The 15896-nt window shown below is 37.0% G+C and overlaps 1 protein-coding gene across 1 annotated transcript in view; it reads right to left on the bottom strand.

Annotated features, from left to right (window-relative positions):
- Positions 1 to 15896, bottom strand: part of LOC135110048 (glutamate receptor ionotropic, delta-2-like) — a 153508-nt gene that overhangs the window by 11175 nt on the left and 126437 nt on the right. Inside the window, exon 9 of the mRNA XM_064022022.1 lies at positions 7121 to 7299. Coding sequence (XP_063878092.1) covers positions 7121 to 7299 — 179 coding nt within the window. The remainder of the gene's footprint in view (positions 1 to 7120; positions 7300 to 15896) is intronic.

The raw sequence follows: 15896 nt of genomic DNA on the forward strand, positions 1-15896 counted from the left end.
CTCAACACATTCTTCTAGGACTAAGAGCTGTAAACCGACACCGCCAGGGCCCGAATATTAGCTGCAGCAGCCAGCAGATCATCACTCCCACTACTACCATTACTACTACTATCACTACTACTACTGGTTGTCATCTTTCTAGCAACTATTGTGATACGTATTTCACCTTGTAGCAGTTCCTCGTTAGTATTGCATCTACAAATATTATTATTATTATCATTCTTCTTCTTCTTCTTCTTCTTCTTCTTATTATTATTATTATTATTATTATTATTATTATTATTATTATCATTACTATTATTTTCATTATTAGTATTACTTACGTATTATTATTATTATTATTATTATTATTATTATTATTATTATTATTATTATTATTATTATTATTATTATTATTATTATCATTATTATTATCATTATTATTATTATTATTATTATCATAATAATAATAATAATAATAATAATAATAATAATAATAATAATAATAATAATAATAATAAAAATAATAATAACAATAATAATAATTATTATTATTATTATTATTAGTAGTAGTAGTAGTAGTAGTAGTAGTAGTAGTAGTAGTATTGTTATCATCATTAATCTCTCAAGGCTTGAAATATTTAAATTAAAAAACAGTTATATATGTTTCTATCCCAAACATGTAAAAATTAAAAGGGCATGTTTCCTCATTTTTGTGTGTGTAAGGCAAATAATAAAAGGGATGAGAATAAAGGGCAGGGAGTATGAGGTAGTGCCTTTTAAGGGCTGTGTTCTGTACTTTGTGTTGGTGTACGTAATGCCATCATTGGATTTTGATGTGCATCACGTGTGTGTAAAAACGTTGTTGTTTCGTGTAGTCATGGATTTTTTTTTTTTTTATTTATTTATTATTTATTTTCTATTTATTTTTTTATTATTTATTTATTTATTCACTTATTTATTTATTTATTTATTTATTTATTTTTGTCGGTGGTTTGGTCGTCTGTGAACTGTTTTGTTTTGTGGTGTTCTGAATTACTGAGGATGAGTTGTTGAGTTATTGACATCTCAACCTACAATCTGGTTCTCGTAGTAACAGGCGCAACTGCGTTTACAGTCTTGAATCATCACAACTGTCGCAGCATCTTTTTAGGCGATCAAAATGAAGCGAATGAAGATAACGAGCTTCTTCAAGCCGAAAGTACCTAAGAAAAAGTAACGACGAGGTGGAGCCAACGCCAAGCACTTCGATTGCTACTTCTGGTAGCCAACGCGAGCCTGAAGCGGAGGATGGAGAAGGATTCATGCCCTTTCGGGCAGCACATTACCCGCTCCAGTTGACACCGCCAATATGGTGAGAAATAAGAGGGTAACGGACGCAGAGAAACTCGCCGTCATCAAACAGAAGGCTCCATCTGTTGAGACACTGCCTTATACTGAGGAAGGCGACCGGCTCTGCTTTACAGAAAGGTGGCTATTGCGTCGTATGTGTTTTGTTCGCCGGAGTTACGGCTGGGACTGGCGGATAGACAAAGCTAGGAACCCTCGTTTTGCAGTCGATGATTAAATAAAAGAAAGCTACCGAGTTGCTTTGCAGCCATAACTGCAACGGTTACCACAGAACCGCTATGGTGAAAAAGGAGCAATTCGTGGTCACTGTCCGTCACCCAACAAGGGTTACTGACGCCATTATTGACGGAAAGAGGAAGGAGCAAATTGAAAGCAACAGACACCTGCTTGTTCCAGTAATTGAAACAGCATTATTTTGTGACCGCAATATGCTGTCCCTTTGTGGGCACCGCGATGACGGTCCGTTGGACCTGACTTTTCCAAGTACAACGGGAGAAGGTGTGTTCAGAGGGTTGCTGCGCTACCGAACGCAAGGTGGGGCACCGAACTCAAGCGCTGCTAAAAACTTGACACTGATTAGCAAGACGATTCAAGATGTACTAATCAGTATTGTAGTGAGTGTCACTACGAAAACAAAAATAATAATAATAACAAAATAAATAAATCCTTTGCTGAATAATATTAGGCCTCGTATCCTAACAATAAGGAAAGGTTTAGAGCACACGAAGGAGTTGAATTATTTTGTCTGTATTAAAACAAATTATCTCCTGTTTAAAAATAAACTAATGAAATGTTCTGTAGTAGTTGCTATATTTGTTGGCCTATTTAAAAAAAAAAAAAACTGGGGATAAATTCTCATCCGTGAAGATAATTCATGTTAACGGAAATATAAATAATAGTGTTTTTTGGTGTCATTTTTTTTTTTTATGGATCAACAAACATAACCACAAGATAGCCCCGTTTTAGAATTTTTTTTTTCCATGTAGTATAATAGCTCAAGGATAAAAAAAAAAAAAAAAAACTCCAGCGGTGGCGTCAAAACTTGACGTCACCGTTGGGCTATTCATCGCCATACACGATCCCCGCTTTCTCGTTGGACTGGTTGTAGTGGAGCGTATATTGGCACATACTCTAGAGCCCAGCCGAACTCTTCCGGGAAAAGATGGCGACCTGGTGTCAGCTTATGCCACGATTCGTGGCATCGAGACCATTTTTGCCAAGATCAGACCAGATGCGGAGAATCATTTTCACGACTTGTTCATGAAAGCGGAAGAACTTTTGGTCGAGGTGGGTAATTGCATGACACAGTTCCTTTGCCACGACTCTGTGGACGACAGACCCAGCGATCAAATGTTCCGTGCGAGAATGCTGAGTAGTATTATCTCCTGGCGGTGTACATCCCATTCGTGGACCATGCGTTGGCTGAGTTGAAGAGTCGGTTTGGCGACGACACAGTGCATGTTGCACTTGAGCTCAAATAACTCCTCAAATGCCCCGAAACAGTTGTTGCGGCTGTGCTTCAAGCGGCGAAGCTCTACGAGCTCGACTTCGAATCCCTGACACACATGAAGGCGGAAGCGGAGCGCTGGGCATTTTCTATTCCTGTCTTCCAAACTATCAAAGAAGCCCAGGCACACAGCAGCACCAGCATGTTCACCCAATCTCGTCGTTCTCTTGAAAACTCTATTGACACTTCCAGTCTCCAACGCGGAAGCCGAGAGGTCTTTCTCAGCATTGAAAAGGATGAAAACTTATCTGTGGAGTACCGTCGACCAAGAGCGCCTGAACGGACTTGCTCTCCTCTGTGTCTACAATGATATACCCATTTCAGTCGAGATAGTGATAACTGAATTCGGCGAAAAAAAAAAAAAAACGCCGACTACTTTTTTGCTTAATGAGGGACTTGTTGAATACTTGGGAATTTGAAAATATGTCTCTTTAGATCAGCCAATCTTTGCAAATGTTACCTCAATCCCATGCAAAGGAAGCTCTATAAGAAATCCTTTTTATCTTCAGTTGTGTCCAATTTTTCATATTATCTCTTTTTAGTAAAGGTTAGGTTTGTAATTTGACCCTTTGACCCTTTTATGGGACTGGCATTTCAGTGGGCATTTTTTTTTATTTGATTTTTTGTTGCCCTTGGCCTTCCTACATAATATATATATATATATATATATATATATATATATATATATATATATATATATATATATATATATATATATATATATATATATATATATATATATATATATATATATATATATATATATATATATATATGACCTGTATTATGATCACCCAACTGCTGCTTACATATCGAAATAAAATTTGTTTTCTTCGAATGCTCGTATAGTGACGATTTCTACATTTTCAGATCTGTCTTTTCACTGGTCGGATGTACAATTTGAACTGTTTCTTGTTATTGCTAGCCAGCTTAAATATCGATTGCACTTCATATATAGATACAAGAAAAATCATTTTTCACATATAAGATGATTCCTCGGGAGCTGCACTGTGTTAAGGCTGTCGATAACTTATGAAATTTTACCATCTGACCCCACAAAATTTATTTTCTGGATCCGCTCTGCAGTAGTAGTAGTAGTAGTAATAGTAGTAGTAATAGTAGTAGTAGTAGTAGTAGTAGTAGTAGTAGTAGTAGTAGTAGTAGTAGTAGTAGCAGTAGTAGCAGTAGCAGTTATAGCAGTAGTAGTAGTAGTGGTTGTAATAGCATTAGTAGTAGTAGTTGTAATACTACCAGTATTATTATTATTATTATTAGTAGTAGTAGTAGTAGTAGTAGTAGCAGTAGTAGTAGTGGTAATATTGCAAGCATCAAGCTGCAGCTGCAAAATATAGTATGTCTAATGTCTCAGTGAATGTTACGCCGAAAACAAAATTGCTAGTAGGAGTGGCTTTAGGCCAAGAGAAACTCCCCCAACGAAGGTTTTTCAGAGGCTTAAAAAACGCCAAGTCTCCAGAAGTGCACAAAATATGAAGATACTCGCACCTCTCCATGCTCAGGAACTTTTTTTTTTCTTTATGTAAGAGGGCCACTGGCCAAGGGCAACAAAAATTATGAATAAAAAAAAGGCCCACTTAATGCAGGTTCCCATGGACATGTCAAATAGAATGATTAAAAAAAGAGGATAATTATCTTGAAACCTCTCTTGAAAAAGTTCAGCTCAAAGGAAGGAGGAAATACAGAAGCAGGCAGGGAGTTCCAAAGTTTACCAGAGGAAGGGATGAATAATTGAGAATACTGGTGAACTCTTGCATTAGAGTAACAGTAATGAGAGAAAGAATAAAGTTTTCTGTAGTGAAGCCGCGTGAGAAGGGAAGGCATGCAATGAGAAAGATCAGAAGAAAAGTTAGCGTGAAATAGCGATAGAAGATAGTAAGACATACAACATTACATGGATGAAAAAGAGGCTGAAGACAATTAGTTTGAGGAGAAGAGTTCATAAAAGGAAATACTTTTGAATCCGCCATTTGTAAAATACTGGTACGAGTAAAACACTCCCTCCCTAACCAATGTATGTGGAGCATGCTTCATACATGGACGGATAATGGCCCTGTTCATAGTTACCAGGTGATGGAGTAAAAAAAAAAAAAATAAATAAATAAAAAAAAGAAGCTGGAAAATATAGGTGGACAAAAAGGAATGAATGTACTCCTTCATCCCAGACACTATCACCTCTCTTATGCGTTCAGCAGACAGAGATGGGTCTTTGACACAAAAGCAGTAGTCATTCCAAAGAAAATCTGCATAATACCTGCTCAGGTCCTACCCATTTAGCAGAAGCAAAACACTAAAGGTACCTCCGCTTTGAGAGATACTGAGGAGGGACTGGAGCGATAGAACAAAATAATGATATGAGATTGTGATTGGAGGAGCCCAACGGAGAAGGTAGGGTAACAACATAACCAGAAGGATTAGAGGTGAGGAAAAGGTCAAGAATGTTGGGAGTATCTCCAAGACTGTCAGGAATACGAGTAGGGTATTGCACTAGTTGGTCTAGGTCGTGGAGGATAGAAAACTTAAAGGCTAGTTCAGTAGCATGGTCAGGGAAGAGAGACAAAAGTCAAAGCTGGTGCTGCTACTACTACTACTACTACTACTACTACTACTACTACTACTACTACTACTACTACTACTACTACTACTATTACTACTACTACTACTACTACCACTACTACTACTACTACTACTACTACTACTACTAGTACTACTACTACTATCTGGAGCAGTCGGTTCAACAATAAATGTCTGCTACAACAAAAGAAAGAATAATAATAGAAAAGGTAGAAAATAATAGAAAAGAATAGAACTAATAATAGAAAAGATAGAAAATAATAGAAAAGAATAGAACTTAACTATATTATAAAAACAAGAGATTTTTTTTTTTTATGTAGAAGGGACACCGGCCAAGGGCAAAAAAAAAAAAAAAGAAATACTGTGATGCTAGTGCCAGAATAGGATCCGAAGCGGCAGTCTAAAATTGAAGGATAAGTGTCTTGAAATCTCTCTCTTGAAGGAGTTCAAATCATAGGAAGATGGATATAAAGAAAAAAAAAAGTTTACCAGAGAAAGGGATGAATGACTGAGAATACTGGTTTACTCTTGCATTAGAGAGGTGTACAGAATGGGGATGAGAGAAAGAAGAAAGTCTTATGCAGCGAGGCCGCGGGAGGAGAGGCATGCAGTTAGCAAGATCAGAGGAGCAGTTAGCATGAAAATAGTGGTAGAAGATAGCAAGAGATGCAACACACATGCGATGAAAAAGAGGCTGAAGACTGTCAGTTAGAGGAGAGGAGTTGATGAGCCGAAAAGCTTTTGATTTCAACTTATCTAAAAGAGCGGTATGAGTGGAACCTCCCAGACATGTGAAACATATTCCATACATGGGCGGATAAGGCCTTTGTACAGAGTTAGCAGCTGGGGGGTGAGAAAAACTGGCGGAGACGTCCCAAAACAGTTAACTTCATAGAAGGTATTTTAGCTAGAGATGAAATGTAAGGTTTTCAGTTTAGATTATCAGAAGAGGACAAACCGAGGATGTTCAGTGTAGAAAGCGGGGACAGTTGAGTGTCATTGAAGAAGTGGGGATAGTTTTTAGGAAGGTTGTGTCGAATTGATAAATGGAGGAATTGAGTTTTGAGGCATTGAACAATACTGACTTTGCTCTGCTCCAATCAGAAATTTTAGAGAGATGAAAAGTCAGGCGTTCTGTGGATTCCCTGTGTGAACTATTTACTTCCTGAAAGGGTTTGGACACCTATGAAAAGATATGGAAAAGTGCAGGGTGGTATATCATCAGCGTAGGAATGGAAAGGACAAGAAGTTTGGTTTAGAAGGTAATTGATGAATAATAGGAAGAAAGTGGGTGACATGACAGAATCCTGAGAAACACCACTGTTAATAGATTTAGGAGAACACTGGCAGCACATAGAACACATAACAGCACATAACACAACAGCAATAGAACAGTCAGAAAGGAAAATTGAGATGATGTTACAGAGAGAAGGATAGAAGCCGTAGGAGGGCAGTTTGGAAATCAAAGCTTTGTGCCAGTCTCTTTCAAAAGCTTTTGATATGTCTAAGGCAACAGTAGAAGTTTCACCAAAATCTCTAAAAGAGGATGACCAAGATTCAGTAAGGAAAGCCTATTACTACTACTACTACTACTACTACTACTACTACTACTACTACTACTACTACTACTACTACTACTGTTAATTTGGGTGAGCATGCAATATTTAATATACCAAGAGATATTATAGATAATACCTGAAACTCCATCCAAATGTTGTCGTAAGAGATATGCCTTTCTTGCTAATGAAGTAGGGAGTTTGACCACGGACGTCAGTATAGTAGGATGCAATCATAATGGTGATGTATCGTTCAAAGTGAAAGAGAGAATAGCGCCCACTCTTGATCTCTTTAAGAGCGAGGTCTGCATCTATTGCCTTTGAAAGTATGAGTAGCAAATTAACATATATTGGGGTAATTTAATAGTTTTGATGTTAACTTAGTTTATTAAAAAACAAATATTATTTACATGAAAAAAATCATAATTAACAACAACAAAAAAATAAATAAAATTATTTCTATATTATGTTTCATGTATTTCATTATATCCATAGAGGAGGCCCAATGATGAGGGAAACACTAGATAAGGGGGTGTTGTGAACTTTCCAGTGGCCTATCTGTCACCTCATTAAACATTTCCCTTTGTCTCACAACACAAGGGGGCAGTCACAGTCCTCTAAAGACAACTCTCTTGCTTCACACAACTCTACATGCACCTAATACATGCACACCCTTCGCTCAAAGTTCAAAATTTATTATGGCAACTCAAACACCAGCCTCAGGATGGACTGCTCTTCTTCTGGTACCTACCCTAAGTGTCTTAAAAACCCTCCTCCCGTCAAATTTCCTTCATTAAGTTCTCCAATATTCTTGACCTTAAATCTAATTGTCATTCTGTAGAATTCCACATTTCTCCTACTAAACCCAATCTTATTTTCCTCACTGAAACGCAGGTGCCTGAAGCAACTGCCAGTAGCCTCTTCTGAATTCACTCCTGCTTTCTCTATGCTAATTTTCAATACAGATTTGGATGTTCCGTCTTGGTGTGCAGAGATCTTACTTGCTATCATGGCCACGCTCTTGCATTTTTGAAATTTTCAAACATGTGGCTTCGACTACAAAGTCATTCTGAAATTAGATTTATCTATGCGGTATACCTCTCACCTGCCTATACAAAAAAAATAAAGTAAATACTATGAAACTTTCAAAGTGGAGCACATCTGACTCTCTTCCCTTTCGCAGAGATCTTTATTCTTGGAAACTTCAATACTCACCAACAGCTTTCCTATCGCTTAACTGACCAACCTCGTGAACTAGCCTTTAACTTTCCTATCCTCCACAACCTTGAGCAACTGGAACAACACCCTACTCGCATTCCTGACCGTCTTTGAGATTCACTCAACATTCTTGACCTTTCCCTATCCTCCAATCGGTCTGCTTATGCTGTCACTCTGTTTCTCCATTTGCCTCATCCGATCACTTTATATCTATATCATGTCGTATTCCCCCAATCCCTCCTTAGGATCCCCCAAAGCGGAGAAACCTATGGCGTTTTGCCTCTGTAATTATGAGAACCTGAGGAAGTATTATACCGATTTTCCTTAGAATGACTACTGTTTCCGTGAAAAAGACCCGTTAGTGTGCGCTGAGCGTATAACAGAGGTGATAGTGTTTGACATGAAGGCGTGCATTCATCACTGTCTCTCTCGACCTAAACCTTCTAAACCATGTTTTTTTAACCAGGCTTATTTTTTTTATGTTATTTTGGGTACAGAGGTGGCCGTGAAAAAAAAAAAAAAAGTACTTAATAGGTTTCCTAAATTTTATGTACTTTATGTTTCCGCCCCGAATTATGTCAAGTCTGTTTTCCAGCTACAGTAGCCACAAACCCTTTCATCAAAAGAAGAGGTCAAAATTTTTCAAGATCTAACTTCCATCGGGCCTTCTGGCATCTAGCCAGAAATATTTTTAATAATTTTACTTTTTTATCAATCTTCTTTATATCAATCTGATGGCACCACTGCCATCTCACATATTTCTAAAGCTGAACTCTTCGCTCAAACCTCTGCTAAAAACTCTACCTTGGATGAATCAGCGCTTGCTCCTCTTTCTCCTTCACCCTGTGATTACTTCACATTGCCCATTAATATATGGACCTGATGCGGTCCCTCCTATTGTTCTTCGAAACTGTGCCACTGTGCCACTATCAAAAAATAGCTTTCCTTCTTCCTGGAAGTTTGCCTACATTCAACCGGCCGCAATGTTGACCGTTCTAGTCCCTCAAATTACAATCCTATTGCTTTAATATCCTGCCAATCTAAAGTTTTTGAATCTAACCTCACCAGGTAGATTCATAAACATCTATCACTTCACAGCCTTCTATCTGATCGCCAGTACGGGTTCCGTCGAGGTCGTTCTACTGGTGATCTGGCTTTCCTTACTGAGTCTTGGTCATCCTCTTTTGGAAATTTTCGTGAAACTTTTAATGCTGCCTTAGACATATCAAAAAATTTTGATAGAGTCTGGCACAAAACTTTGATTTCCAAACTATCCTCCTACAGCTTCGATTCTTCTCTATGTAACTTTATCTCAAGTTTCTTTTTTGACCGTTCTATTGCTGCTGTGTTAGATGGTCACTGTTCTTTTAAATCTATTAACAGTGATGTTCCTCAAGGTTCTGTCCTGCCAGCCACTCTCTTCCTATTATTATTCCTAAGCCAAACTTCTTTTCCTGTCTACTCTAACGTTGATGATACCACCCTGCACTTTTCCACGTCTTCTCGTAGACGTCCAACCCTTTCGAAAGTAAACAGTTCATGCAGGGAAGCCACATAACGCCGGACTTTTGATCTTTTTTCATAATTTCTGATTGGGGCAGAGCAAACTTAATATTGTTCAATGCATCAAAAACTCAATTCCTTCATCTATCAACTCGATACAACCTTCCAGACAACTATCCCTCTTTTTCAATGACACTCAACTCTCCCTCTCTTCTACACAAGTCATAACATCTTCGGTCTGTCCTTGACTTGCAATCTAATCTGGAAACTTAACATCTCACATCTAGCTAAAACAACTTTAATTAAGTTAAGTGTTCTGAGTCGTCTCCGCCAGTTTTTCTCACCTCTCCCTCCCATTTGTTAATTATGTACTGGGACTTATTCGTCCATGTATGGAGTAAGCTTCATGTATGGGGGGTAGCGGGGTTCCACTCATACCGCTTTTAGACAGGGTGGAAATAAAGGCTTTATGTCTTATCAACTCCTCTTCTCTAACTGACTGTCTTCGGCCTCTTTCTTTTCGCCGCAATGTTGAATATCTTGCTATCTTCTACTGCTAATTTCATGCCGTTACTCTGTCCACATATCTAATCCAAGGAATAACCAGTGTTACCAAGCATTCATCGCTTTCTCTGGTAAACTGTGGAACTCCCTGTCTGTTTTTGCATTTCCACCTTTCTATAACTTGAACTCTTTCAAGAGAGAGGTTTCAAGACACTTATCCTGTAATTTTTTACTACCTCATGACTTTACTCGGGAATCAGCACCTCAATATACCATTTTTTTTTTTTTTTTAGTTTTGTTGCCCTCGACCGGTGCCCCTTCTACTTCGAAAAAAAATAAATAAATAAAATAAAAAAATCATCCATCCTGGCAGGGGACAGGCATGGAAAGAACGATCTTCCTAAAATAATGCTTCATCATATTGGTTTGACAGAAATGAGCTAGGTCCTACCTATCAGGTATAAGAGTAACATAATCCAATCTCCCACCTTCACTTCCACAACATAGGAGCCACTGTGTTGGGTTGCCAATGACTTCCCATGAACAGGGAGCAGCACCAACACTTCATGAACCGGAACAGCTTACGATCTTAATTCAGGATAAAATTTCATTTTATCCTGTGCTTAGTCAATATACAACTGGACCAACAGAACAGGTCCCAGTAACCGCTCTCGAGTACGTGTTTCCATCTCCAAGATAGACTCCGCCAGTGCCGGGGCGGGGCTGCACCATCCATCATGTATGGCGTCTATTAACAGTGGTGTTCCTCAGGGTTCTGTCCTGTCACCCACTCTCTTCTTATTATTCATTAATGATCTTCTAAACCAAACTTCTTGTCCTATCCACTCCTATGCTGATGATACCACCCTGCACTTTTCCACGTCTTTTCATAGACGTCCAACCCTTCAGGAGGTAAACATATCACGCAGGGAAGCCACAGAACGCCTGACTTCTGATCTTTCTAAAATTTCTGATTGGGGCAGAGCAAACTTGGTATTGTTCAATGCCTCAAAAACTCAATTCCTCCATCTATCAACTCGACACAATCTTCCAGACAACTACTCCCTCTTCTTCAATGACACTCAACTATCCCCCTCTTCTACACTGAACATCCTTGGTCTGTCCTTTACTTATAATCTGAACTGGAAACTTCACATCTCATCTCTAGCTAAAACAGCTTCTATGAAGTTAGGTGTTCTGAGACGTCTCCGCCAGTTTTTCTCACCCCCCCAGCTGCTAACTCTGTACAAGGGCCTTATCCGTCCATGTATGGAGTATGCTTCACATGTCTGGGGGGGTTCCACTCATACTGCTGTTCTAGACAGGGTGGAATCAAAAGCTTTTCGTCTCATCAACTGCTCTCCTCTAACTGACTGTCTTCAGCCTCTCTCTCACCGCCGCAATGTTGCATCTCTAGCTGTCTTCTACCGCTATTTTCATGGTAACTGCTCTTCTGATCTTGCTAACTGCATGCCTCCCCTCCTTCCGCGGCCTCGCTGCACAAGACTTTCATCTTTCTCTCACTCCTATTCTGTCCACCTCTCTAACGCAAGAGTTAACCAGTATTCTCAATCATTCATCCCTTTCTCTGGTAAACTCTGGAATTCCTTGCCTGCTTCTGTATTTCCACCTTCCTATGACTTGAATTCCTTCAAGAGGGAGGTTTCAAGACACTTATCCACCAATTTTTGACTACTGCTTTGACCCTTTTAGGGACTGGCATTTCAGTGGGCATTTTTTTTTATTAGATTTTTGTTGCCCTTGGCCAGTATCCTTCCTACATAAAAAAAAAAAAAAAAAAAAAAAAAAAAAGTAGGTCTCGCATCCGATAGCAAAAGACTAACTGAATAGGCAAAAATAACCCAGTGACTCTGAGGGTGCTTCCCGAACTGTAAAACATCACATACTCGTAGAGATGGCCTCATCCCAGCCTTTATCATGATCGAAGCAAAATGTCCTTAACATAGTGTTTAATGTTTGATGATGCATCTCCAGTTCATCCTTCGACTGAGGGTGGTAGGTATTAGACATCACGTGACTAATTCCCATTCAGTCATGGGCCCGCTTTTTTTTTTAACGCTGGTGTTATTAAATCCCATCACCAAACCCTACGTCGTATCTCCTCTCTTCCTATTTATATAAATGCGTTTCTTAAACATGGGGAAGGAGATATAACGTGGTGTTCGGATAACACAACACCAACAGCACTATTCGCACAGGATGGCAGCTCTGGAAAAGTCACATGTGCTGGCCAAAGCGATCAGATCAATGATTTACAGTTATCCTGCCTGAGCAGTCTACATTGAACAGTGCATTAGCATATATATATATATATATATATATATATATATATATATATATATATATATATATATATATATATATATATATATATATATATATATATATATATATATATATATATATATATATATATATATATATATTAATTAGGGCTGTACATTATCTGATATCTAGTAGCTGGAGCGTACAAGCAGGTGAGATCCTGTTCCTCAGAGAAAAATGTGAACTGATTTTGCCACTCTCTGGGAACTCAGGGAAGCTTCACCTTCTTAGCTTGATCCACAAGATCAAGGAGTTGTAAATATGGTGGAAATGTATGCAATGGAATAATTGTTTTCATGAGTTTTCAGAACTATACTAAAAATGTTTCTTAGCTGCAAACTACTATAGTTCGTTTGGAATCCGGTTATTCAGCCCATGCTATGGAGTCTTACGCTTTTAGTTACAAGACTAACTGACCAGTGTATCAAAATCAATCAGGAAAAAAAGTGATGGTAATACTCTAGAGTCATTTCCAATTATTATTATATGTTGTTTTAGTTCCATTCTTTCACAGAGACATTTGAAAAGACCTAAAACATAATAGAGTGTATATATATATATATATATATATATATATATATATATATATATATATATATATATATATATATATATATATATATATATATATATATATATATATATATATATATATATATATATATATATATATATATATATATATATATATATATATATATATATATATATATATATATATATATATATATATATATATATATATATATATATATATTTTTTTATGTAGGAAGGACACTGGCCAAAGGCAAGAAAAATCTAATAAATAAAATGCCCACTGAAATGCCAGTCCCATAAAAGGGTCAAAGCAGTGGTCAAAAATTGCTGAATAAGTGTCTTGAAACCTCCCAATTGAAGGAATTCAAGTCATAGGAAGGTGGAAATACAGAAGCAGGCAGGGAGTTCCAGAGTTTACCAGAGAAAGGGATGAATGATTGAGAATTCTGGTTAACTCTTGCGTTAGAGAGGTGGACAGAATAGGGGTGAGAGAAAGAAGAAAGTCTTGTGCAGCGAGGCCACGGGAGGAAGGGAGGCATCCCTTCCTCCCATTAGCAAGATCAGAAGAGCAGTTAGCGTGAAAATAGCGGTAGAAGACAGCTAGATATGCAACATTGCGGTGGTGAGAGAGAGGCTGAAGACAGTTAGAGGAGAGGAGTTGATGAGACGAAAAGCTTTTGATTCCATCCTGTATGTATATATATATATATAATTATTATATATATATATATATATATATATATATATATATATATATATATATATATATATATATATATATATATATATATATATATATATATATATATATATATATATATATATATATATATATATATATATATATATATATATATATATATATATATATATATATATATATATATATATATATATATATATATATATATATATATATATATATATATATATATATATATATATATATATATATATATATATATATATATATATATATATATATATATATATATATATATATATATATATATATATATATATATATATATATATATATATATATATATATATATATATATATATATATATCGTTTTCACTTGCCGATCCAGTTCAAAATTTCACATTATCATTATGATACACTATATAGTTAAAGAGATAAGAGCTTTTCCATCTTCTAAATAATGCTGTTTGCTAGGCCAAGCTTGATAAAGCCCAGTTAGAGCATATAAAATCGTAGCTAAATTGCATACAGGATAGTTAGCAAACATCCCGTATATAGCAATAAGATCACAGAAAAATTAAATGGATGACTCTAAGATTAAAACACTATATAGGGCGGAAGAGAAGTATATAGAAGAAATTAAGGGCAGATGAAGAGGTTTTAAGACCACAATATAATGAATTAGTTAAAACAGTCAGGAGGCTAACGAGGAAAGCTAAGGGCAATTATGAATTAAAAGTAGCCAGCCAGGGGAAAGACGGATCCCAAGGGATTTTATCAGGTATTCAAGACGAAGAATAAGGATACTATATGTCCATTAAGGGCAGCAGATGGGAAGCTGGTTAGTTCTGGAGAGGATATTAGCAAAATTCTGAATAAGTATTTTCTAACTGTTTTCACCCAAGAAAATATGCAGGATATGCCAAAAAGTGAACATATGTTTAGAGCAGATGAGAATGAGAAGCTGACAGATATTTCCATAACTAAGGAGATCGTGGAACAGGAGATAGATAGGCTAAAAAAGTTGAAGACATCAGGACCAGACGAAATATATCCCAGAGTACTTAAGGAATGCAAAGAGGCTATTAGTGAGCCGTTACTTTCTGTCTTTAGGAAATCACTTCAGTCAGGTCAGGTACAAGTAATTTGGAGGCAGGCTAATGTAGTGCCCATCTTTAAGAAAGGAGATTACACCTTAGCGTCTAATTATAGACCTGTCAGCTTAACTTCAGTTGTAGGTAAAATATTTGAGTCAATAATAGCAAGGAACATTTGAGAGCATTTAGACAAACATAGCTTGATAAATCAATCACAGCATGGCTTCACGAACGTCTTGTCTGACGAACTTGTTAAGGTTTTGCAGTAAAAATGTACGAGACAGCAGATAATGTTGATAGTTATGACATCTTATATCTGGACTTTAGTAAAGCGTTTGACAAGGTACCCCATCAGAAGCTTCTGAGAAAGGTTAGGACACACGGGAGAGATGGGAAGGTGTTAGGCTGCATAAGGTCATGGCTAACCGACAGGCAACAAAGAGTTGTAATAAGTGGCTCTAAATCCGAGTGGTGTCATGTAATTAATGGGGTGCCACAGGGATTAGTATTAGGGCCATTGTTGTTTTTGATATATCTCAATGATTTGGATAGTTGAATTATTAGTACATAGTATGAATGAATGGACGGACAGATGGCAAATGCAGTTTAATATCAAGAAATGCAGAGTACTTAGCGTAGGTAGAGGAAACCCACACAGTAAGTACACAATAAACAACGAAAATCTGGTAGGTTCAGGGTACGAAAAAAATTTAGGAGGTATAGTTCGCTCTGAACTCCGTCTAGAAAAGCAACACATAGAGGCCAAAAACAGGGCAAACAGGGTATTAGGATTTTTTTAAGAGTGTTAAAAGTAGAAGGCCCGAAGTAATATTAAAGTTATATTTGGCGCTGGTCAGACCTCATCTAGACTACGCTGTGCAGTTCTGGTCCACACATTACAAGAAAAATATAGGTCTATTAGAAGGATAATGACTAAAATGGGGAATATTCCTTACGAGACGAGATTGAAGCTGTTAAATTTACATTCTTTAGGGAGACGTAGGTT

Source organism: Scylla paramamosain, chromosome 19, assembly GCF_035594125.1.
Source record: "Scylla paramamosain isolate STU-SP2022 chromosome 19, ASM3559412v1, whole genome shotgun sequence".
Lineage (NCBI taxonomy): Eukaryota > Metazoa > Arthropoda > Malacostraca > Decapoda > Portunidae > Scylla > Scylla paramamosain.